Below are 25886 nucleotides of genomic sequence, written 5' to 3' on the forward strand. Positions count from 1 at the left end.
GTACTACCAAAAAAAAAAAAAAAATGAATGTGGGAAAGAAACATGCAGATGAAAAACAAGATGTAGATGATTTAAAATGGATTTTATTCATCTGGTCAAGTTGCCAAGGATAGTCAGTTTATGAAATGAACATTTATAGTGTGCTGGCACAGATCCAAAAACAAGGGGAAGAAAACCAATGTTATGACAACTTCTATGAAATGAATACATGACTTATAACCTAAACCAAAAAAAAGAAAAAGAAAAAAAACCTAGAAAAAAAAAAAAAAGGATAACCTGAAACTAAACATCAAATGCACCATCTAAATTAAAGCAAATAAATACACCTCTCAATGATAAGGGGATTTCTAGGGGTGAAATTGCACTGAATCAAGAAAATAAAAAAGGCTGTTAACTACCACATACTAATTTTAACAAACACATAAATACAAAAGTCCACCAATTCCATTTGCACTACTCCTCACACACAATTTTATCATTTATTTCCTAATCACTGTTCAACATTATTTTATATCTGTAATGGAATCTCATTCAAAAACACATTTCTTCCAGGCAGTGGTTTGAAAAAAAAAAAAGAGAGACAGCTGAACCGCAATAGCTGTTGACGGGACAGCTGAAAAAAAAAAAAAAAAAAAAAAAAGATAGAGGGCTAATTCACCACAGGTTTTTGTAGTGATATTGACCTCATAACAAGCAATTCCAAGGTCTTAGAAGTGTGGACAAAAAGCAGTTTGGCATTTTACATTCCTCCAGTTGCACATGGAGTCTCTAGAGACTGTGTGGGGTAGATGAGGGCTGTTACAGTCCGGAATGATCCTTCATCAAGAAAACCTACTGTTTATATGCCAAGACACATAAACAGGGAAATAAAATAATAGGAAACAAGACTCGTAGTGACCTAAAGGATTTATTAATCCCAAGACAAACTGTTTCAAATTCTATTCATTCTCATTCACTCATTCGCGACTCAAACATACATCTCACTTATACTTTGCAGCAGGCTAGCTTATTCATAGCTTACAAAGGTCAACTTTTTACAAATCATTGTCAAAAAAAATCAAATTAATTAGCATTCAGTATATATTAAATTATCATTGATTATCATTCTCACAAAGAGCTGTATCCAAGATAAACATGATAAAGCCCTCCTTCATGTTTCCAGGTTTATTTTTCAAGATAAGCTCAGATAACATTTCAATTCATCACGTGTTGAAAATGAAAAAAGCGAGCTACTAGGGAAAAAGTCACATGAATTTCATTTTTCTTTTAGTTCTCAAAGAGTGAATAATTTTGTCCAGCAAAAACATGGCAAATGGTATAAAAAAACAAAAACAAAAAAAAAAAAAAACATCCAGATGTCTACAGCTGAGAGATTGAATGGAGTTCAAAAACTATGTGGCACAAGCATTTCCTAGGTCTGGAAGTCCACTGACAATGACAGCAGCCACTACCAGTGCAGAAGGACCACTCACTATAATAGATTCAAACAGTGAAAACACCCCTGAATGGAATGAATGGTTAGTGTGTGCCCTACATTCATTGGGAGCAGTGTTACCTGCTATCAATTTTCAGCTGAAGTCTCCAATCAAAACTGAGACCTTAGACACTTGTTTCAGCAGAGTGGAAAGAGTGAGCCCTAGAAGTAGAAAAGGCAAATGCAAGCAGAACTGAGAGGGGTGGGAACTACTCGTGCCCTAAGTACTGTTTTGCAGGCAAAGGCAGTGTGGTTGTCCTCTCTTTTTCTTTCTTACCTTAGAGTCGCAAAAATGACTCAGGCATGGCAGGGTAAGGCAAGGCATGAGGAGGGGAGGAGGGGAGGAGGGAAGGAGGGCGGGGCGGGGAGAGGGGTTGTTATCCTGAATCAGTTGCATTATATTACAATCTAGGTAGACCAGGTAAAGCCAGAGATAAACTATTCTAAGCACATTGGCTGATTGAGTGGGTGCTTGGCCCATTCTCTTAGCATGTAGTGTTGACTGGATTATCCTTGGGCTCCACGTGGACAGCTGTCCAAAGTCAGTCAATCTGTTTTCTGTTATTCTAACTGAATAACAATCTCAACTGCCACACTGGCCAAAATCAAGGGAAATGAAAAGTCAAGTTGGGAATGGATTCCCTGAAAAGCACCTATACCTATATTGGGTAAGTCTTTATTTGGGAGTGCCAAGCTTTTTGGGAGTTCCTGGGCGCTTTTGCCAAAAATGGCCAGGGATGGTGAAAGCGTCAACACTCATGGACATGGTTTTGGACGGGATGACGGTGAACTGCTTGCGGTCTGAGCTGTACTTGTAAATGGACTCAACCATATCAAGTGTGATGACTCGCGGGCCAATGCCAGTTAGCCGTGCCATCTCATCGGTTTCAGGGTTCATGGTGTAAACCGCTCTGAATTGGCAGCTGGAATCTCTGAAGAGGATAAGAAAGTGATTGGCTGTGCTTTTCTCCATTTCCTGAAAAGGGAGATATAGAGAAAATAATAAGTATATGGACCTAATCAACTTGGGGAGGACGTTAGGTTTGATGCATGCAGGTTGTGTGATGATAATACCAACTTATTTTTACATGCTACATTCACCTTAGGGCATTCATAACAACAGCTGGTAGTCATATTACACAAAGGTTTTGCCGCCACAGCTTTCCTTGCCACCTCAAACATATTGCTTCGTATGTTTTAACTCAATCTTCAGTTTGTTTTATTTTTTCACAAAATGATCTGTGCATCACTGTATGTTGAATTGTTGGCAAATAGGTCAAGGCAGCAGTCACATTGTGAGATGGTCATTTTAAATTTCTGATACTATCAGAATTTTTCCCAGACAGCCTTTTGGTTGGAAGTTAAGAAATCACTATAGTTCTTTCATGTTGAGCAGCTTTTGTCTGGGACAACCCAAACGCAAAAATGCATAAACCTGGCTTTAAGTGCGTTACATAACCTAGTTAGGGTGTATCTTTTTGTTGGACTCTGACACAGCGGGATGGTTTACCTCTACAATCTTGTTTTTCTGTGGTTCATTGACCTTCCCAGCCAGGCAGCAACGAGTGATAGCATTATGGATGATGAACTTGTTGGACTTAAAGCTAGGCTCCTTGTACAGCTTTGGTCCTGCAAAACACAACATTTCTAATGCTATAAAGCAAACAAAACAATGCTTGCAGGATTCATTTTTACAATTTTTTGTGTGGAAATTATAACTGACCTGTATATTCTGGGATAGAAGCAGGGGAGGAAATAGCGGAGCCAGTCTCCCAGTCCTTCTCTCCATTCTGAACACCAATTCGTCCTGGGGACCTTCCCCGTGATCGGGCAGGAGAGTGTGAACGACTAGAGAGATAAGACAAGCAGCATTTTTTAGATCTCGAGGCTTTATGTTCATTTGCACCTGATAACACAGACAACACAGCATCTATAGTTGGTGTCAATGATACAAGAACATCCACTTATTAAATATTTTAAACTTTAACCCTCGGGGGTCCAAGGTTACATTGGCCGTTTTTCACTACTTTTGTTTTTACCTTAATATTTCACCTTTAAAAACTAATAACCTTGCCTTATTTGATATCATTCTTTTCAGCACAACCTCACATGTCTAAATCTACAGTCATTTTTTTTTTTCATTTTGACTTACTGTATTAACACAAATGATCAAAAAAAAAAAAAAAAAAAAAAATAATCACACAAAAATAATAAAATCAGAGTAGGTAAAAGTTTTCACTGGAAAAGCTAGAAACATGTTAAACAAATCATTTTCATAACTTGAAATGCAAACAGAAATTATGTACAAACAGCAAAGCTATGTGCAACTATTTACCTAAAAATGCATGCAATGCCTCAGGTGTTTTTTTGTACAACCATTTAAAACTATTTCTAACAATAAAATTACAGAACAATAAGGTGCCACACAAATTATTTGTGAAATTCAAAGAAAAAAAAAAAGTTTATATCCACTACAAAAGAGAGGAGCACATCAGAGGGATAAAACCTGCAGACCTGTCAACATTCCTCCTGTTTTCCACCTGGAGACAGCGTTTACATTTCAATCTACCTTTCGTGGCTTTTTGGCTAGCAAATGTGACATTCAACAGTGCACTCATTATTTTGACACACAAAACAAAACAAAAGACCACACTACACACTAACTACACTCCAAACATGCTAAACGTCACAAATTTCTCAACTCTCAAAACTTGCTATCGATATCACTCGCTCTCACTCACCACAGTCACTCCTAAAACTTTCTCCTCTTCCTAAACAACCTAATGTCACGTGTTGCAATATTATTTTTCGATTGCGTTTTTCTTCTCGCACTAAATGTGACGGTAGTATTCAGAAAAAAAAAACCATTGCTTTTTTTTTTTACTTGGCCTATCAACACAATTTAAAAACTGGTATATAGTTTGGAGTGGAGACTTTAAACACAGGCTAAATTTCGATGTTTCAGGCTAAATTCTGTGCTTCCCACTTTTTAAGCATTTAAAAAAAGAAAATACATCAAGTCATTATCGATTTGCAGGTTACCTGGGCGACTTCCTGACAGTCATACCGCCAGAGTCATTAGCCATGGAGGACAGGTTCATGGATGAATGGGAGTATACCTTGTTGAGCTTAGTGCCTACAAGTAGGAAATATTGTACATGTGAGCATAGGAAGAGAGAATACAAAAGCTGGGAATTTTATCGGTTAATGTCAGAACTACTTACCCATGAAACCTTTGACAGGGCTCTGAGAGAGCACAGAGTCATCTCTGAACATAGTCTTAGGTCTCTGCTTCTTGACACCACGCACTGTAGTGGGTTTCTGCTTCAGAACCTTGTCCAAGTCTTCCATGATCTTCAATTGCTGTCTCCTCTCATATTCCTGCTTAGTGAAGTCTCCTCTACGTTGAGGAGTGCCTTCTGCTGGTGGGGTTTTGGGAGGAGTGCCTGGGGTCTGTGGTCTGTCCTCATTTTTATTCCCCCAGCCTTCAATGATCATCCACTGGGGCTTGCTAAAAATGAAGTGTAAGACCTTTAATGTGTAACGCAATATTTTGAAATGCAACAAGACTGAATTATGGGATTAGTAATAGCAACAATTCAAGTCATAAAACACAGAACAATAAATTATTAAATCCAAATTATGAGCACCCTTTGGCTGCTTAAAATTTTTTTAAAAATGATTAAGTTAAAGATATTCAGTGCTTCCCTTCTTTAACTTGTTATAAATGCAGTTTTTTTTTTTTTTTTGTTTTTTTAAACAGAAACTGGTCTCACTTTGATTCTTTTTCTTTTTCCTGCTCAAGTTTTCGTCTTTTCATCTCTTCTGTTCTCTTCTGCTGTTTTTCAAGAAAAGCTGCTTTTCGCTGAGCCATTTCATCCTCCGGTCGATCTTTGTTATCCTAATAATAAAAAGGGATGAATGCACACCCATTATAGCAAACTTTCTATGCAGATATATACTGTGAAAATATGTGTCAGCCACCAACCTTGAAAAAGAAACCAACTGCTGCTTTATTCTCTGCCTCTGTGAGGTCACTCATTGAGTCAGAGAGAGCATCAGGCACTTGGTCATCCTCCTCACCATCTCCTCCCAAGGCAGACAGTGAGATCTCTATCAGGCTACTGCGTTTGCCATTCAACATCCCTGCAGGTGCATCACTCTCAAAAGAACATTCGGATGGAGCACCAGAGCTGTAGCCCCCTCCTGCAACCCCTTCTTTTCTAGTCAATGGACCATGATTGGACCCAACCTCAAGGTCCATACTAAATATACTTTGTCCATCATTGGAGCCTACTTCTGACAGGCCATCATCTGCACCAGGACCTGGAGTTGGGGTAGAAGTTGGTATTGGGGTCAGTGTAGTTGTTGGCACAGGAGTTGGTCCTGATGAGCGCAGCTCATCTAGGCTACCGGAGTCACCAATGGAGAATGAGGATGAAGTCTGTACTTGAGATTGCCAGGGATTTACACGACGAAGATGGGGGATGCGGTCTACATTTGTAGGTGGAGTAAGAACCCTCGACAGGGAGGGGAATTTAGTGTCTGATGGACGACTGTGTTTTGGGCTTTTAGGAGGTACAGACTGGGCTCTTCGATGCACATGAGGAGATTTAGGAGAAGTGGTGTGGTTTGTGATTTTGCGTGATGGAGACGGAGAAGAGGAGGCAGAATTTAAATCTCGAGTGGTTTCTCGAGACAGGCGTGCAGGAGGAGGGGCTGAGGTGGAGGTTTTAGGGCTGGCTGGAATAACCCAAGACTTGTTATTGGAAGGTGACGTTTTTTTCTTCATTAGCTGATTTTGCTGCTCAGTCAGTCGTTGCATGTCACTTTGCAGGGAGCTAAGAGCTGCAGTTAGCTTGGACACTGCGTTGTTATAGTCCCCTAAAGGAGCAACCACTTTCTCAGCAGGTGTCCCATGGTGCTTCTCTCCTGGTGTACCTGCCTTTTCTTTGACCTGCTTGTTGAGCGCAAGTCCTCTTTTAACATTACCCTCATCTTCCACTGTGGGGTGCTCTTCATCTTGTTCCTGTTGCTCTTCCAATTCGATTCGTGCTAGCCGCTCTTCAAGTGTCAAGCGAGAGAGGTCTTCTTCTGTGAATGAGGTACTGACCTGGCCATCCTCTCCTTTCCCCTCACCTTCATCCTCACGTTGCTCTTTCTTTAACTGCAGAAAGGCACTCTTTCCTAGTCTCTGCCTATGCTTTGCAAAAATGGCCTCAATGCGTTTCTTCTGAGCTTCGATGGCTTTGCGCTTTTCTTCAAGCCGAGCCCCCAACTCCGACATCTCATTATTCAGCTGTGGGCTCTTGCTGGGGCTTTCTTCAGACTTCTGTGCCCATGTGGTCATCTGAGGAGAATCACTAGATTTTGGAGAATCAGTAATCTGTTTCTTTTTCCGTTCTGCAAAACTGGTCATCTTCACACCACTGTCAGGAACCTCCTTACCACCTCTAATAGCAGCACCACCTGCAGCACCGGGTGTTGATGGAGTGGACTGGGCTTTAGGCATGTCTTCTGATGCATCTGAATCCACACTACCGTCTCTCAAAACTGAGTCATCATCTCGTGAACATTCAGAAGTGTTTCTAGTGCGAGTGGATTCGCTGGACTCTCCTGTAGGCCGATACATCATTCCTGAGCGGGTTGGTGCAGAGGAGCTGATTGGTGGTAAATTGCCATTATAGCGAGAACTAGCAGGATCATCAGGAGAGTGGAGGTAGAAGCCATCAGGAGCACCATCAGGGTGTAAACGAGGCTCCATTTTGCTTTCATTGTGAATAATTTGAAGAGCCTCTTCAATTGTAGGCAGCTCTCCTGTTTCACTTGTCCCGAGGTCATTCTCCTCTGCCAACTTAGGAACAGTGGGAGTCTGGGTGGCCCAGGATGCTCTCTGTGGACCATTAGGTCCAGAAGGTTTGCTAAGCAAATGACTGAGGTCTTCGGGAGGGGTGTAGGGCACCCTTGCCATATTTTGACCAGCTGGGTTCAGCTGATCTGAGCTCATAGAGCGGGTTATTACAGGGTTGCCCATCACAATGTCTACGTCGCTGTCTAGCCCAAAAGGAATGCTGAAGGATACTGCTGACAAAGGCCGGCTTAAAAAACAAGAAAAAAAAAAAAAACAGACAAAACAAAAAGGAAAACGCAAGCATGAGCACACTAAAAAAAAATTAATAAAACCCTTAAATCAGTCCAGAATATGCTAGTCCTACCTCAGAGGTTTCTTGCTCCATGTCTTTCCAGCTCCTTCTATATGAGACATTGAGGTAGACTGAGTCAAAGATCCTGAGTACAATGGGACATACACAGACATGTAAAGGCATGCAAACAACACCGGGATGCAAAAAAATGGAACACAGAAATTAAAGGGAAAACATTTACAAAAAGTTTCGAATGTCTATCCAAATAAGAAAACAAGACTATCAAACAGCACAAAACACAACTAAAAGACAAACATGGATTGAAGGAAATAAGTGAACCACATTGTAAAATGATTATGTAGCTAAATATAATGATGGCTGACCATAGTCTTCATCTTACCTGATGCAGAAGAGGAAATCGGGAGGAAAGGCTTCTTGAATATAGAGGGGGAGGTACTGCAAAGCACAAATACTTCACTTAAACGAGTGTATTGTCTAAATAATGCATTGTCCTTAGTCTACTACAACAGCAAAATCACACCCGGGAAAGCTTCTGTACCTGTTATCACTCAAGCTGCTTGGTGTTACTGGTGTAGATTCGTCTGACAAAAGAAAAGCCACAAACAGACTTTTTAAAATATATCAATTATGTATGATATATATGAAATATATGTTAATGTTAAATAATATTTAGAAAGGACCACAAATCAGTGAGACTTACTTAACGTATCTATTGGCTGTACAAATTCTGGTCTTTGTACTTCAAACCAGCTAAGCAGTTCTGACAGGAAGCTCAGCAAGTTAATCTAAATCCCAGAAAATAAATCAAGCACTCAGAAGATAACACAGAATTTGTGTGAATATATTTTTTGTTCATCAGTGATCCAGACTGTGAAAGTACCTGAAGTTCATGTGGTGTATATAGCATGTCCTCCAGTGCCAAGTGACAGCAGCTCTTTAGACAGCTGTCACAAAATTCACGGATGAATTGCAGGTTGTACAGGCTATCTGCTACAGACATGGAATCCTTCATACAAACATCTAACAGAGAGATGAGGAAAAAAAATGTAATTGTCACAAATGTCTCAGGTTCTAAAAGGTCATTTTACAGCATTCTGTTAGAATGTTTGTTGGTACCTTCAAGTCTCAGCAGGCCAGGGCAATAGTAATGTATGACGGCAGCAACAGCACATCCACTGGACAGGTCTTTAACTTCATTCACTACTGGAAAAACGGGCTTTAGTTTGGACTGAATTTTATCCTTCCTATAGCGGAGCTAAAAAAAATAAAAAAAAAAAAAGACAAAGAAAAGAAGACAAAAATCACACACAATGTTGAATGTAATTTTATACATTTCACATATTAGTTCATGCCATCAACCATCAGGTTTATCAAACATAGGTAAATGCTCCTAAGCAGACACACAGTGATACACAATAATAAAAAGGGATTACAGAATGAAAAGCAACAAATGAAATAAAGGAAGGTCATGCTAAACCGATGTGAAAAGGAGAGCGCAAATGTGAACAAATTGAAGATGCAGAGGGAGTGACTGAATTGGAGCAGAAAGAAAGGGGTTTTTTTTCTTCAGAAAAAGTGGGTCAAGTGAAGGTCTCAGGAGACAAAATGAAAGAAAGAGATTAGATCTCAGAAAGAGAGAAAATGTTTCAGGTACAACTATAGTATACAGACAAAACACCCCACTGTGGCAATGAACCAGTGGATTAGAAGCCTTTCTGTTACTCTCATAAACACATACAGACATCTTTGCCACACACTTGAGAAAAACTTGAACATGGCAGTTTCAGATGATCAGTTACAAAAAAAAAAAAAAAGACTGTTATTCATGCACCACACGTGTCCACAAACAATGTGTTTAGAGCTATTGTCACAGCCCAAATCTATCACACTTATGCTGTTAAGTGCAATTTAATGCTTACTAGGATGTGATGCACAATGCATTCTCACATCACATTTGGGGAAGAAACAAACAAACCTGACCATCAGATATTTGCTGATAAATTTGATGAAGACACTGGAAGGATGGAGGGACAAGGGGAGGAAGCAGAGGAAAGGAGGGAACTTACAGGAACAAGTTTCCAGTACCAGCGAGTAGGACACTGTCAGATTGGGGCGGGGGAGAGACAGGAAATAGGAGGAAATGGAGAACAGGAGTACAGGGAGACATATTAAGCCTAGAGTGGAAGAACTAGAAAAACAGAAAGGGCTGTGACTACTTTATTTACTCGAAATAGCAAGACAGCCTTCTTGAAAAAGCAATGCCCACCTTGTACTTGTTTTAATATATCAACCAAGATTTGTAGGGATTGATATAGTAAGGAAGTAGGAATAGGAAGCAAAAACAAAAATGAGCTTCTTTTAAAATTTATATTTCTTTTGTCTCCAAAACAGGGTGAAAGTTTCTGAATACTAATGTAGCAGCTGGAAGGTTTTGTTCTGACTGGACAAAGCATGATATTTTTCATGTAAACTTTTTTTTTATTGAACAAAAAGCTCTTATCAAATATGCAGAGGATGAGGCAAACTACTGAATTTAATCTTTTAAAATTTAAAATGTATTTTTTTTATTATGTAACCTACAATGTTTGCACACTGGCAATATATTATTTCTACGATTTTACAGCATTTGTGTGTCACAAATATACATTTTCTTGTGTTGTGCATTTTTTGTGTAAAACAAAAAAGTTCTTCCTTCCATTTCTTAGATACCTCATTCACTTTCACCCACTGCAACTTAAAGGTTTGAGCAGAGCACACGTAATTGCTCATTATAGAAGCAGAGCCACACCAACTGATAATTCTGGATTAGTGCCACAAAAACCAGTCTAGAATGTTGTGCCAAGCTACACCTGACTCCACCTGATTTGCAACAGCAACTGACGTCATTAAAATTGCAAAAACTGGCTGGCTACACCCTGTTTCCCCCCTAAAAAACAAAACAAAACAGACCTGCCCCGATTGCATAATCCCATCAAGAATATCACCCATTTCTGGATAGAAATAACAATACAATAACAGTGACAATACACTGAATATTTAATGCAATACTCACTGATGGTTGAACAGGTTGGGGGTCTGTAATGGTCTCAGACAAGTCATTCTGGGCTCCTTCAGTACGTTCTCTCAGATTCTGGTTCAACTAATAGCATTTTGATAAGACAAAATCATTTCCACATTCTTTTGTACCGTGTGCTCACAAAATCAGAAATAAGCATTAAAAAAACAAAGTAGTTTAGAGAATTACAGTTCATCAGTCACTAGTTAATCTACTAACTTAGTGCTCATACAAATGTTGAACCAAGAACATCTTCTGAAAGAAAATAGGTGTGTTTCTGAAAAGACATTGTTTTCTCTGGCCTGCTGCTTACCTCATTAACCCAGTGAAGCAGAGCATCTTCCCAGCTGGCTGCTTTTCCCAGGAGCTCAGCAGAACTACATGTCTTCACCGCAGTCACTGTCTCCATGGCTCCCACAGCCATCAAGGCATCTATCACTGCCAGATGAGCACTCTTCACCAAATCACATGGGGAGAAAAAAAAAAAAGGAAGTGAAGGGCAATGACCCTGGGCAGCATCAATCAATTACAGTTAAGACGGTAATGTTGGATCCTTTTCTAGCATGGTCCTTCTTACAGCAAAATACAATTGCTGCATCACTGCCAGTATTTACATGAAACACCCTCCAGAGGTCACTAGAAGCCAGTTATGAGTCAGCAGAAACTAACAACAGCTCTCAACAAGTAAGCACGCACACACCAGTAGATGTGGGTGACCTTTGGACTCATGTTTATGCCCTCATTAAATCATTAAAGAGGCACTGGACCTGTAGCAGGTGAACACATGGTCTGCAAGATTGCCATTCCTTACCTGCTTTCCCTTTATTTGCCTTCTTTGAGCCATTTCCCTCTCTCTTTTGCACAGTGAAATGGTTCTGTATGACTCATGTGTGAGAGACTGCAGGACAAAATGAGGTGTTGTAACTAGATCACCAGGAAGCGTAACAAAGAACACCATTCTCTTTAAGAAACAGGTGCTTGTGACCGAATGTATTTTTGCCACACAAAATGGTTATAAAACCTTGATTTTCCCCACTCAAATACAATCAAGCAAAAAAAGAAGAAGAAAAAAAAAGTACTTAAATGTATTTAATAATCACAGTTTTAAGTTACCTGCTTAAACAAGACCATTACAGAGCTCTGGCTAATAGATAAAACACATTAACAGTGTTCTGTCTTATAGGCAAAGCCTGTTAAAATGTTCCAGTAACATTATCAGCTCAGCTAGAGTGAACCCTTTAACTCTATAAACCTGTTAACTTATTAGACGTTGTGCTCTGTTTGTACCCTACAGTACAAACAGAGCAAAGCAAAGAGTACAACACTATCCTATAGTCAACCTTGTTACTGCTGCAAATGATAATAGTTGAACAATTTTTAAATTTATGCAATTCACACTATATTCATAATTGTTCAGAATATTAGTTCTACTTTGTTTATACAAATAATAATGTAAATTTGTTCAGTTTTAGAATGTGCCACTGTGGCCACCTTTCTCTCGCCCTTTCTTGTCACTCTGAGTGAGTAATGCACTGCCAGCAGCACTCTCTTTCTGCTAGCTTCTCATATGCAATAAGTTAAACACTTGTAAACAAATTCAAAACATGTATGATCCTTTTTTATTTATCTATATCCTTTTAAATTGCCTTTCATCAGTACAGTTGGGTTCCAATCTCTCTATTAATAGGTAACTGCAACAAGAGGCTTGTTACAATATTTAAGTCAGGCTAGCAGAGAGGCAAAAGGCCGATTGAAAACATACTTTGGGGCCATTCCTTCAAAATCTTGTCAACAATTTTGAGCTTAATATGTGCAAATCAGTGCCTGCCACCTTTCACTACTTACAACTTCAGAGATTCTTTTCCTCTTAAACTCTTGTGTAGCCCCAGATGGGGGGCAGGGGCAGTCCAGCTGTGTGCATATCCGTCTACTGATCCCTGATGTAAAGTGCTGACCTGAACACATACAGTGCCTGGGCAGGCATGCTGGGTGGGGTATGCCAGCAAAAGCTTGCCAGATAATATTGGTCAAAGCTCTCTGGATGTGCTGTAGTCTGTCTCTGTGAGCAGTGTGGCCCTGAGTGACCTGCTTGCCAACCACTGTTGCCAGCACTAGTGTGACTGCTTTTGTGTGTCCTGCCTAATACAGGGACTGTAGGGCTGAAACATCAAAGCAATAAATATTCCTACAAAAAGCAAAATGAATAGAGATTCAGAATATAATTACTTGGTACTGATCATTCCACCATTGTAAGAATTGGGGAAAAAAAATTTGATTATATATTTAATATTTTTTTGCATGAATGAGTCCATGTGAGCCAAACAAAAATGTCCACTGCGTTAAACATCAATTATATTATTATCATCATCATGTAAGATTACATATTATACATTTTTTTAAATCATAAAATATTGGAATATTGATAAGCATTGGTTCACTTGTATTTTCCTAACAACCACTAAATTTTGCCAGTAACTATGCTCTGCCATGAAAGCAAAATGATATAACATTTTTGCTTTTAGCCACAAAGGGTGTAATCATAGGTTGGAGCTATTGCCACAGTGTGAAAAGAAGATGACTGAGAGAAAACGAAGAAATGCATGACAGAACTAGTGAGAGTGGCTGACTCCGATGTTATGCTTACAGTAATTATTCAGAGGGTAATTCATGGCAAAAAAGGGGAGAATGAAAGGAGATAAAGGAGGGGGTGCTGCTAGTGGATTTCCCATTGCAGACCCAGGAGAGCTCACTAAGCTAAATCACAAGTCTCCCTAATGAGAGGAGCAACTCAAATACACAGCACAGAGCCTGCCAGATCACCATAACAACCAACCAGCTGACCCATAATGCATCTCAGTACAAGCCTGACTGCAGCACTGCTCTCTGCTCCTGGCTTAGTCCTGGCTCTCTCTCCAAAAAAAACCAAACAAACATCCATGCCCCTTAAACCAATGTGACACACAGACAAAAAATTAATAGGCCACAAATTAACCCCATCAACATGGAATTTTATGGGATTATTTGGAAACTCTGTTTGCATGTCTATGTATGTACCTCAGATAAAAAAAAGAATGCAAAAGGCATCTTGTTAAGCATTAAGTGAGATTATGATGAGGGCAAAATCTGATTACGTCTGAAATATGACTTAACCCCATTCCCTACCCTGCTTGGTGCCTCCTGATGGGGAAAAATAGGGGATCAGGCAGGGCTGGGGCCCAGAAAGGGATTTTAGAAAGAGGTTATACTATGAACATCCATATGTATATGAACTGTATACCTAAGCAAGTATAGAAAGGCTGCATAAAAAAGTCATTTTGTATACTGTAAACAAGTTTCATTACTACACATTAGTTATCAATCAACCGAAGCCCAAAGCAGAATAAATGTGGAAGATGATGGTTAGTGTTTCAGATAGTCTGCCACATCTAATTTCAGTTAAGCTCCTGAATGATGCTCACTTGACCAGAAAAGCTGCCAACACAGCACTATGATTTAAGACAAAGTGTCACTGCCATCCAAAACCAACAGGAGACCAGGAAGAGGTTTAGCAGCGTTATAGCTACATGACTTACTTTAGCACTGTGGGAATCAACACTTAACCCAGTATCTATAGTAATATTACATACAGATTAGAATTAGAATCTATTGTTACAGAAACAAATTGGTTAAATTTGTTTCATATTGCGAGGTAGGTTAGGTGCCTGGTGAGTCAGTGGTCATCTCTGGCATGTCATGCGATAGTGGATGATTGCACTCAGTCTGCATGGCAGATTATCTCTAATCTTCAAAGATCTTTATCCCCAATCTGAGGAGCGATGGGGGCTGGGCCACCATCAGAAGTAGTGGACCAGAAGAACAGTTAGCAGTAGGAGACATAATTCATTACAAATAGGACAAAAGTAATGGGGAGGCGGCTGCAGGATTTGAACCCAATTCCAAGGAAGTCTAAGTAGGTTTTTTTGTGTTACAATTCCCCCATCTAGCATAGACACATTAATACTATCTCACCACTGGACTCTGGAGCAGTGAAGGGAAATCTAATGCTTCAGTTACCAAAACATGTTGGACAATTTTTCCAACTTCTTGAGAACAGTTTGGGAAAGGCCCCTTTATATTCCAGCATGACTGTTGCCAGTATACAAAGCAAAGTCCATAAAGGCATGGCCGGATGGGTTTGTTGTTGAATAACTTGACTGGGCCGTACAGACCTCAACCTCAAACACCCTTAGCATGAATTAGAACATTGACCAGACTCCCTCACCCAACAACAGTGTCTGAGCTCACAAATGCTCCTCTGAATATTCTCACAAACAACTCAAAATCTTGTAGAAACCTTTCTAGAATAGTGAAACTTATTATAGCTGCAAATGGCTCCAACTCCATATTAATGTCTATGGATTTAAAATGGGATGAGAGAATAATTGATACCTTACAGTTCTGTATGCATTAGGTTAGCTTTTATCTTTAATCATCTGTTAGCTTTTTGCCCTACTTTGATTAGGTCAGTGGCATTCTAATCCAGTGCTGATGCATGAACTCAAGCCAGCACCCAATGTGTCCTTACGACTTATGATGAACCTGCAACGCTGGATTTACACGATTAGCAAACACACTGATTAGCAAACAGCAGCAATAATATGAAGTTGTGTGATTTACCAATAACAGTGTAAAAAGTCATTAACAGTTGATGGCTTTGCAGATTAACAGGCACCAGTGTGCAGTCAGCTACAAGCATGACTCAACATGCTTTTAAATACAGGTAGCATGTCATCTACCTTGTCTGACTCAAATATGTGAAGCTTTAATATTCAGCAGTCCTGCAGCAGATTGCTGCTGCAAAGCCGTTTACTGGCCAAGACCCACAATGATGCCCCATCCTTCTATTGCTGCAGCATGACCCACTTTCATTGCTTGCCACACTGTAGCTGCAGTGCCAGTCAGTGGCGACAAGCCCAAAGAGAAGCCAAACAGCTACTGGAAAGCTCATACACTAAAGGAGCAAAACAGCAAATGCAGCATTAACAGTAACAGCCAAATAACAAATTTAGGATTTACAGTTAAGAGGTACCATTTCCTGACCTGGAAACCTCATTCAGAGCTAAGATACATGGCAGGCAAGCTGAGACATTTGTGTGCTCAGAAACTACAGCATCGTGATACATGAAAGAGGCATGTGTCATTAGGCAGTTATTACTGGATCTAATAATCCCAGTAGAAATCATAACCGTAGCCATTATTGCAGTGATTACAAGTGGAAAAAAATACAATTTTAAGATTTTTGACATTAAATTATCATCATAATCATCAGAATGTGTGATGTCAGATCAAGGTACCGGTATTGTTGCAGGTGATGTCAGAAAACCTGCAAAGAGCAAGCATGTTTATAAAAGAAAGTCCTTCACTAATCTGATATAACAACTATGTGATCTCAGAGTCGGTACAAGTGAAGGTGCATGTGACACTATTTATTCTTTCTTTTATCTCATTAAAGCTTTCACCAGAGCATAAGTAGGAAAAATACTATGTAAAAATAAATTAGCAAAGCCCCTTTAGAGGATGGTTCTGTTTTTACCATTATTCATCTTGCTTTGTATCTTTTATCTTTATCTTTAAAAACCACTTATCTCGCAAAAAAAAAAAGACAGCATTCACATTAATTGGGTCAGATTTATAGGTGCATCTGTTCAACAACATGACATCTAAATTTGGATTTTTATCAGGTTCTACTCTTAATGAGGACTCAAATTCTCAGCAGTATTGCTGAGAAAAACAAAACAAAACAATGCATAAGCCCATTTCAAGCAAAAACCTGAGGTTCTCATTACAACTGTGCCACCAGCAGGGAAGTACCTGCTCCTTTGGCCAGCAAACAGAACAGTGAAGCAACCAGCATTCACCTAAGATGATACCATTTTCCTTACTAATCCTTGGAGAGTCCCTGCTTAGCTTTCAAAAACAGCATGTGTGTACGTAAACCAAGATGGCTGGGGAATTTTCATTGTATACCATTCCACGAGAAGGATAATAATCTGTAAAAAGGGAAGACTACTTTAAATTTGAAAGTTGATGTGCCAGCTGGGGCAGAAAAGAAATGCATATTACCTTAAATAAAAAGACTTCCCCTTATTTCAGCCTGTAGTTTTAGCAAAAACATATCAGCCAGCTCCAGTTTTTTTATGCACATTGAAGAATACATGACTATATTATGTTTGAACAAGAACTAAGCAAGCAGGAAGAAAGAAAGCGAGAAGGAAATCTATTGTCAAGAGCTAAGAGGATAAACCTGTTTCTCTTGATTTGACTCACACAGCCAACCCAGAGTATTCTCTTAACACACAACAGCTACTGTTTCATCAAAACTGTTTAGCTATTATTCTGATCTGAACCATCTATTGTATCTAGATCATCTCTCTCTCACACACACACACCCTTAAAGTAAAGTGGTTATTCCTCATGTGACCATGACTGCTCTTGTCCTAGCAGCTGGATCCACTCATCCTCTGGGATGAGCTTGGGCAGCACAGGGGAGTGGGGGAAGGGCTGAATGAGTAGGGGGTCTTTTTGATGCCCTTTAATCCCTAGAATCAAAGCATAAACATGGCCCTATATCAGAAACCAAGTGAACTTGAACCCATTTGCTTTTCTACAGAGTTCTGCATAGCAGAGAATCTGGTCTAACAAGAAGAATCCCAGGGATAATAGACATAAGCTTTGCAGCCTCCCCATCACCCAGACAGTTTCATCATTTTACCATTTTGATGGGTTTATGTCGGAGGTCAGCATCAGTCACTGTTGTGTCCTGGTCTTTGGCAACTACGCCTCTCTGAGTTAGAAGCTGCAGCAGGGTGACATTATCTTTTGGCTGAGCCTCAGTTGCAGTACTACCCAGTAATATGCTGTAAGTGCGACAGTAGAGCTCTGATGACTGCAGGAGGCGTGTTACTGGGGGTTTAAGGTGCTCCTGTTCATACTGGTCACAGTAGAAAGGGTCACGCAGCTCTGCAGGGACATTTTCTACAGAGAGAAGAAAGAAAAGACACAAACGGTTAAAAAAAAAGTTTTTAGTAGTGGTTCTATTACAGACATGTGTGCAACAATATTGCCAGAGCATACAAAGTATACCAGACCAGACATAACAGATCTAACAGTGAAACCAAGGGACAATGTGTGCTAGTGACTGGTCAGTCACACAGTAAAGCATACACTAACATTTAAGCCTATGAACTTATCAGGAACGAGTTTACTGAGGTTTAAAAGCAAGGGAGGTAAAGAAGTCTCTCATAGACTTCTTTACGAACGGACTTCAATTTGTTACCCCATGAGTAATGGTACTATATTAAATAATGCAGGTTTGAGGCATTTCTGCACTGGTTTGACTTTTCAAAACTAGAAACATCTATTTTTCAGTCTGTAAAGTCCAAAGCGAGATGTCCACAAGTACGATTTGCCTTGTACAACTATAAACATGTTTATTCCTGGTTTAAAGTATGTCTATAGACAATGTTGATGTTCACAACGACTGTACGGGGATATTGTTTTGTCTTATTCAACATTCAGTCGCTTCAGCATTTTGTTCTGTTTGTTTTTCACTTACCAAAATTAGCATTGAATTTAATACCATTATTCTATACACTTTAAGCACTTTATCTCCCTCTTATCCAAGTCCAGAGAATAACCAATTAACCCAACATGCACATCTTTGGATTTTGGTAGGAAGCCAGAGTACCCAGAGGAGACCCAAGCAGGCACAAGGAGAACAAACATGTAAACTCCCCACAGAAAGGCCCCAACCAGGGTTCAAACCAGGTATCTTTTTTTTTATGAAGCGACAGTGCTAACTGCACGACCACTGTGCCGCCCATAAAACCCACCGGCTATACCCTCTCATCCAATGTGAAAATAAAGATTAAATATGATGACAACAGCAAAACACAAAAATCTGAGCCTTCAACACTAGTGCACAAATTAGTGTGTTATCATGATCTGTCTTTTTTTACGTTTACCCTAAAAACACAAACTTGACACACCCCCTTTGAAACTGGTTTCTCTGCAGCAAACCTAACAGCCAGTTTCTGTGTGCAACCATAAACAAACATGTGACTTGCTGTTTCAAAGGTACTTGGACAAAAAAGTTGACTTGCTTAAATGCAAGCAGTATGTCTGCAAAAAGAAAGCAAAACCTTGTGTTTGTGTGTGTGTGTTTGAGAGCCTTAGACTATACACAACAGAAGAACAAAGGGATTATTACAAGGGAGGTGTCACTAGACTGCTGTATCATTATATAATCATGTAATGGATCCATTGACATCAGCTGTAGAAACAAAAGCCGCCTCCTTTAATCAATGCCCTGTTCCCTTTGTCTCACCCTATGATGACTATAGTTGCCACACAATATGATCAGTCATGCCACATGGTTCATGCTGTTGTAAATACTCCCAGGTGCCAAAACTGGAGTGCCTACTTTAGTGCTGTAAAAACAAATCATCTTGGGTCACATAGGTGCATTGTATATGTAAAAGAAAAAAAATTCCACTGCAATGTGTAAAAGACAAAAAGGTAAACGAGAAAAAAAAATATCCCAGAAGGCAAAGTAGGATGCAAATGCCACAACTGAGTGAGATAGGAAAGATCGATAAAAGAATGATTTCCCTATGACACAGTCTGTCCATGAATGATCACTTTGTGTGACACATATCAGAAACAAAGTGGCTAGAAAACTGCAGCTTCAAATTATTATACAGGTCCCGAAAACTATGCACATGCACAGCAAAAATAGCAACAATTACCTAGTAAAGCACACACCCGATTTAAAAACTAAAAGTAATACAAGGTAACAAAAAGCATGACGAACTGGAATACTTGTAACCAAGCCTTGCATTGTGATGCCGCAGTTATATTAACATCAGTGCCTGCCAGGGGAATATTTAGATTAAAAACATGTGCTTGTTTTGTTTGCATAAGCAGGAGCAACTACCTTTGTCACTTTTACAGTTCATGGGGTCAATGCTTATCTACTGGTTTGAGTAAGAAGGCAAAAGTCAAATGTGTGCAAAGCTTCTAAACACATTATCATAGATGGTAACCTAGAGGAACGGTTGTTAGGAAAAGCCATTCAAGCAATTTGTGATTTTGGCTGCGATTCTTAATCCTTCAGCAGGTCTGTGCTTTTGTTAACCCAAATGTCTTAGTTTCCAAACTGGGACTACAGAATACATTGAAAACAGTGTTACAAACTTAAAGATCAAAGCACTATTTTAGTGACGAGTATTTATTTTTTCTTAGGTAAATCTGGCCAAGTTATTAAAATATGCAGTAAGATTTATAGAACTTGCTAATGTGGTTAAAAGTCAGTTCAGCTGTGCTAGATATCATCTGTACTGACCTGTATCGTTTGATAGCCTGCTGATAACAGGAACCACATGTCCCTCTACCTCATTGACTATTTGAGCTAGCATGCTGGTCATTTCACAGCCATGCTGCACTTGTCCTACAGTAATCACACACTGAACAATACAAACTCTCCACCTCACTTGCTAGGTGGAAATCCAAACTGATTTGAACCAAATTCAAATTTCAAATTTTATTTGTCACATACACAGTCATACACAGTACGATATGCAGTGAAATGCTTAGACAACTGCTCGTGACCTAAAGAAAAAAAAAGAAAGACTATGAATAGGATAGGAAATAAATATGAAAATTAAAAGGGTAAATTTAACTAGGAAGGAATAAAATAAAAATTAAGTTAAAAATGAAATAACTGTACAACAACAAATTAGAATGAAGGGTAAATTTAACTGGGAAAGAATAAGATAAAATATATAAATTAAAGTTGAAAATAAAATAACTGTACAACACCTGTACAACCAAGCAAAGAAATCCACAATCCACCAATTGTCACTTTACACTGGTGTGTAAGCTTTAGCACAATGAATGTCAACCTGCTGGATATGACTATGTAAATGTTCAGGTTTCTCATGGGAGCCTTTCTGGAACTCTAAGTGACATTTATTTAAAAGCGATCCAACACAAAGAAGACTATAGATTGAAGGAAGCTTAAATTATGAAATTTCTCCATGTAATCTTTAGGCAGTAAATGAAAGCCGATCAAAATTACAATTCTTGTATCTTAATTCAGCATTATATGTGTTATAATAATGCAAGTGTTTTTAACTTTTAAATCCTTCATTGAAAATTATACAATAACATCTTCATCATGTGGTGAAGTATCAAACAGGCGATTATATGCTCTCATTTTTGGAACAAAGCAGGTACTGTTTTGCTGCCCCAAAATCAAGCAGTGGTGAGAGGGGCCATGGTACCATTCTACCCCACACGTGACCCCTCGTTGTGTGTAAAATGCTAATGCCACTACCTTATCTGAGCTGTATTATTTATTATTGGCATCTTCAACAAAGAGATCTTATCCTAAACCCTTTCTGAAATAATATTGTACTATTTGATCGCTATTGTAAAAAGGATACTTTCTGCACTATACATCAAGCACCACATCATCACCAGTAGCTCCCTCTACCAGGCCTGTATATCCTATCACATGGGCAACACTTTGCTATAGCACAAGCTTAAACTGCATTAAACGGCAAGTGTACAGAGAAGTACATTTTAAAGAGAGAAAGTCTTAATAATATTTGAGCTGTTTTGGCATTTAACAGTATAATGCTGAAAGACTGGGTCCCGCTTGGAAAAGTTTCCCCAATAGAACCAAATGTGTCTGTCCTATTCTAAAATTTCCTTGGACCTTTGAGATCCCTGCATAGCATGGCGATTTACCAAGTTGTATCATTTTATTGTGAAACACACTCGTTAACTATATCAATGTGTTTGCTACGAAAAGTTTAACATATAGTCAACAGGAATCCCAACCGTTAGAGTAAACATTAAAAGCAAGCCAACATCCTCCTCAGGTCCTTCTCCCTTGCTGACTCACCATGGTTACAATGATTGGAAAAGGATGAGTAATCAGTCAAACAGGATTTCAGTATGGTCCAGCAACTTTGTAGCTATGTGAAGGTAACATGCTACTGTAATGGTAAGAGTGGGTCAAAGTGTGAGGTGGTTTGGTTTTATTGCTATGAAAAGAAAACATAGGATGACTCCAACAAGAGATTGTTGGACATAAAAGACAATATTTAAGCAGGAGCATAGTCTGTTTTCCTGTTATTCTGATATGGAAAACAAACACAGATAATTCACGTTGGCAATGATTAGAAGGAAACCTGAATAACAGAATGCACAAATGCCATGCCCTTGGACTTGTCACTATAAGATTAAGTATTTCTTAAGCCTCAACAGGTAAATCGAGTTTCTTGTCCCATTCCAGCTTGAGTCATGCTCAGATCTGGAAACTCACTTCTCATGACAACTTCAAGGACTTCAAGGGTAAATAATTAATTACATTCATGGCTAACTTTTTTTTTTTTTAAACCCTGCATGGAAAATGTTAGACATAAATAATAAGTCAATGCATTTAAAAAAAAAAAAAAGATCCCAAGTCTCTCATACATTAAATACCCTCATATGTATATTTAGTATGCAAGCATGTATACATATATACAATATAGATATAGTTAAAGTGTACTATACAGGAAGAAAAATAACATTTTACCTCACAAGCAAACTACTTAGAGATACTTAGAGATTAGATTTTGGTTGGATTACTTTTTAACCACATTCTAAACATGATTCAGAAAATACACATTATATTTTACAACACTCACAGGCATGTTTCCCTACAAGTATTACAAAATGTCCATTTTGGTATCAAATAGGAGAAAGTTCTATGTAAAGAAGTGGCAACCTAATCAAATCACCAGTAATGATGGATATTAAAAAAAATAATGCTGATAGCCAAATGTCCCTAAGTAGAGCAGAGCGTATTGAAAAGATACTGTGTAGCTACTGTGAGTTGTCCATTACTAGAATGAGGAGTTACAGCCTGCAGGCTCCTTCCCTGTTAAAACATAAGGTCCATGTTCCCTTGGTTAAAGGAGACAGCGAAATCATCATGGCAGCCCAATATTTCAACATCTAAAAAACTATTTTAACTGGGAAGTGAAAAACAGTGGTGACCACTGAGACAATGTTTTGCACATTACACGACTGAAGTCTTGAAATTTTGAAAAATCTTGACTGAAGATGGTGAACTTAACCGTAGGGGTTTGCTTGTGGCAAAAGTGAAACTATCTTGTAGGAAACTTCATTGTGGAAATTGTGCTGCCATGCTTGAAACATTTGTTATGCAAACACAAATATTTCATTCCATCCATATCACTACCGCTGATGCTGATTTTATACTAGATTTTTTTTTAAAATTTTATCTCAATAAGTGGTTATTGGTTTCCTTAATTAGTTAAACATTAGCTTTTTAGCAAATAATCTAACTAAATATGAAACGCAATGTAAACACTACTTTGTTATCCATGTTATTTGTTATTCATTATTCCATTTTTGCAGAGACTGGAATTAAAAATGCCACCCATTGTTATCTATAGACTAACTGACCTAAAAAAGCTCATGACCAGATGACTGTCTGGCTCCTGCTGGGCTCTGTGTTGTCCTAATGAGCTAGGTTTCTAGTAAGGGACAAGATGATGTCACCCAGCTTCACAAAAAAAAAATTACCATCAGCAGGGCTATTGAACTTGATAAAGAGAAAACCTCCACATCATAACAGTGTTTGTCCTTACATTCCTGCAGCTTGGCATGGAGTGACTTTGACCATAGGGTGTGGTTGAGGTGCTTAACAGAGTACACATAAGCTGCAGCCCAGAGTCCTAAACCTGGGACCTGCCTGAAATTATGAAACAAACAACTCATGTTGCTAAAGTTAAACTAAATTCTGCTCACACCTATTTCAGGATAAAAAAAAAAGAAAAAGGAATGCCTGTATTTTAAAAAAACAAAACAAAAAACCCTTTAACATCAAAAGATCCAAGAATGTATGATCCTTGTATTAGTATAGTAATAAGTTTGTCTTTTGTTTTTTTATAACCACATTATGGCATTATGTGTAGGCTACTTTTGAGAAAATAAAGCAATCAAGGCCTTTTCTTTACAAGGCTCATCGGATGTCTGCTTCATAAGGTCTAATCTTCACCAGTGAGTGCTCAAACAAAGAGCCATGCTATCACCTCAGGGTCAAAGCTGACGAGATGCCTCAAGAAAATAAGACAAAACAAATTCTTATGATAGGCTACGTGTGAAGTACAGAAAACATGTTTTGGTTTGCGTTTTGTGCTACAAAGCTTCTCCCGGCTGCTTCTTGAAATTTGCTGACTAAGGACACGGAAAGAAACCCCCTGATAATAAGGCACAAGAGCACTGGTAGTCTATTCTCTGAGCGCACAATGAGCTATGGTCTGCTTTTGATCCAAATAACATGAAGCAGTAACCAGCGTTTACTGTGGGTACTGCGGGCTGTCACCATCACTAGGAGAAAGAAAGATACTGGAAAAACATACGCCCCGTGTGCCCTGTCTGTGTAACCGGATTAAAAACATCCCCAGCAGCTAGCCTGCAATTTCTGACTGAAGCCTGGTGGCTAGAAATGCGACAAAATGGGCTAGCGTGATAAGGCCTAGAGGAGGAGGCCGTTTCTGTGACACACATACCTCCAAATGTGCCCACCCATTGAGTGAGAACAAATGACATGTGTCAGTGTCAAAAAATGCATACGATGCATTGCTCCTCTGCTCATATGCGCCTCTTTGTGCTGAAAATCGCTGAACTACACACACTGCAGTTCCCCTACATGCATACCGGTTTTCGCTACACTGTTAAACACAACATAAACACATTAGTGGACAACAAATGGTCTTAACACAACCTTTACGCATAACATTCAGGCCTGCCGTGTGAACTAAAACCTACCTGTGCTGCCGTAGGACTTTGCCAGCAGCCATCCGACACTTGCGCATATTTTTGATTTAGTACAATCATACAAATCCAATGATTTTATGTCTGGGACCACAAAAGTCTTCCTCATGGTAGGGGAGTCCACCATAGCGAGTCTGTAAAAATGGGAAGCGGTGATGGGGGGGAAAAAAGGATACAGTATAAAAATATTCAAGCGATCATTCTTAGAGCAGACGATTCCATACGACCGGGGCTGGGAATACGGATGTGGTTCAGGGTTTTGCAGGGAAATATCCGCTCCGAAGCTACTTCCAAACCAAACTAAGGTCCTTTTGTCGGAGGTTTCGAAGACGAAGTCCTGGCTTAATTTTGCCTTAACACCAACTAAAGCCCCGACCGGCTGGGCTATTATAAACCGGACTATTCCCCTCGTTTTTGCCCTTCTTCGTCCGCATTGCCGTGTTGTCAGCTCACTGTACGTACGTACGCTTTCGTCCCGCTGATGACTGACTACCAGGTGCTCCACAGTGGAATCGCTCGTCCACTCCACCGTCCAATAGAAAATAAGCTTTAACAATATGGGCGGGACCTCAGTGTTTATGATACAGCAGGTAGAGGTGTGGCGGCGCTTTTGCTACAGGTGCATCTGCTCGCACACAAGTGGGTGGATGAAATGACACCTTTTGAGCGAGAAAGTCACCAGTAACCTTCGAAAAAACATGTAGATTAACTATAACTTATTGATTTAAAATATTTTAAAATGTGAACAATACAATCTAAAAGTACTGTCTTAAATTTTGAATTAGTACCATAACTCGACTGGTATCAGAAAAAATGTAGCCTACACAAACACACACACCTCTCTGACCTCTCTGAGCTGTACTCTACCTTCAGTTTCTGTATTGTCATCAATGTCTTGATTATGTGACAATTTCTGTAAATATTTGGGGTTTTAACTTGTATGTATTAGACTGTATTAGTCATAAACTACATCACGCGTATGATCTTGGTCAATATATCCACCACTGCAGTGGGCCAACTCTTGGCCTATTGCAGACAGAACGCAGAGAACATTATGGACTTTTAGCTGTTAATTAATCAAAATACGTTTTGCTAAATCTGCTCTGAACATACATATCTATATATTATGCAGACGGATAGAAAACAAATATAGCAAACAAAGAATCTAAGGTAGGTTAAATTAGTAAAGGTATTTGTATTACTCTTTTACTTGTTCCCCTCAATTGTCCATTAACATGTGAAAGTAACGAAAACCATATTAAACTCCATGAAAAGCTATATTAAGTTCTCATTAAAT

The 25886-nt window shown here is 39.1% G+C and overlaps 1 protein-coding gene across 2 annotated transcripts; it reads right to left on the reverse strand.

The window, feature by feature from the left end:
* Positions 1-63: 63 nt before the first annotated feature.
* On the reverse strand, positions 64-25086 carry camsap3 (calmodulin regulated spectrin-associated protein family, member 3). 2 transcript variants are annotated; one of them, XM_039611405.1, is made up of 17 exons: positions 24584-25086; positions 17445-17707; positions 11007-11147; positions 10691-10777; positions 8755-8893; positions 8519-8658; positions 8339-8423; positions 8177-8219; positions 8018-8073; positions 7690-7726; positions 5463-7572; positions 5251-5375; positions 4699-4985; positions 4517-4610; positions 3198-3322; positions 2985-3103; positions 64-2450 (listed from the first exon to the last, which is right to left on the reverse strand). In XM_039611405.1, the coding sequence occupies exons 1-17, from the start codon at positions 24714-24716 to the stop codon at positions 2151-2153; spliced, it is 4284 nt and encodes a 1427-aa protein (XP_039467339.1). In that variant the 5' UTR covers positions 24717-25086; the 3' UTR covers positions 64-2150. The 2 variants fall into 2 exon arrangements, with proteins under 2 accessions (XP_039467339.1, XP_031599351.2); XM_031743491.2 differs by having other exon boundaries at positions 7690-7762.
* Positions 25087-25886: the final 800 nt, after the last annotated feature.

This window comes from Oreochromis aureus, linkage group 4, assembly GCF_013358895.1.
Source record: "Oreochromis aureus strain Israel breed Guangdong linkage group 4, ZZ_aureus, whole genome shotgun sequence".
NCBI classification, from domain to species: domain Eukaryota; kingdom Metazoa; phylum Chordata; class Actinopteri; order Cichliformes; family Cichlidae; genus Oreochromis; species Oreochromis aureus.

What these genes read in the sequence shown, in the direction of transcription:
- camsap3 (XM_031743491.2), bottom strand. Translation starts at nt 24,716, where the DNA reads ATGGTGGACTCCCCTACCATGAGGAAGACTTTTGTGGTCCCAGACATA. An exon ending in GACATAAACCCATCAAAATG is followed by an intron (nt 11,148 to 17,444) that starts GTAAAATGATGA and finishes GATTTGGTGAAG; the next exon opens with AGTGCTCATCTGGCAGTGAT. An exon ending in TTCTATCCCAGAATATACAG is followed by an intron (nt 3,104 to 3,197) that starts GTCAGTTATAAT and finishes TGTGTTTTGCAG; the next exon opens with GACCAAAGCTGTACAAGGAG.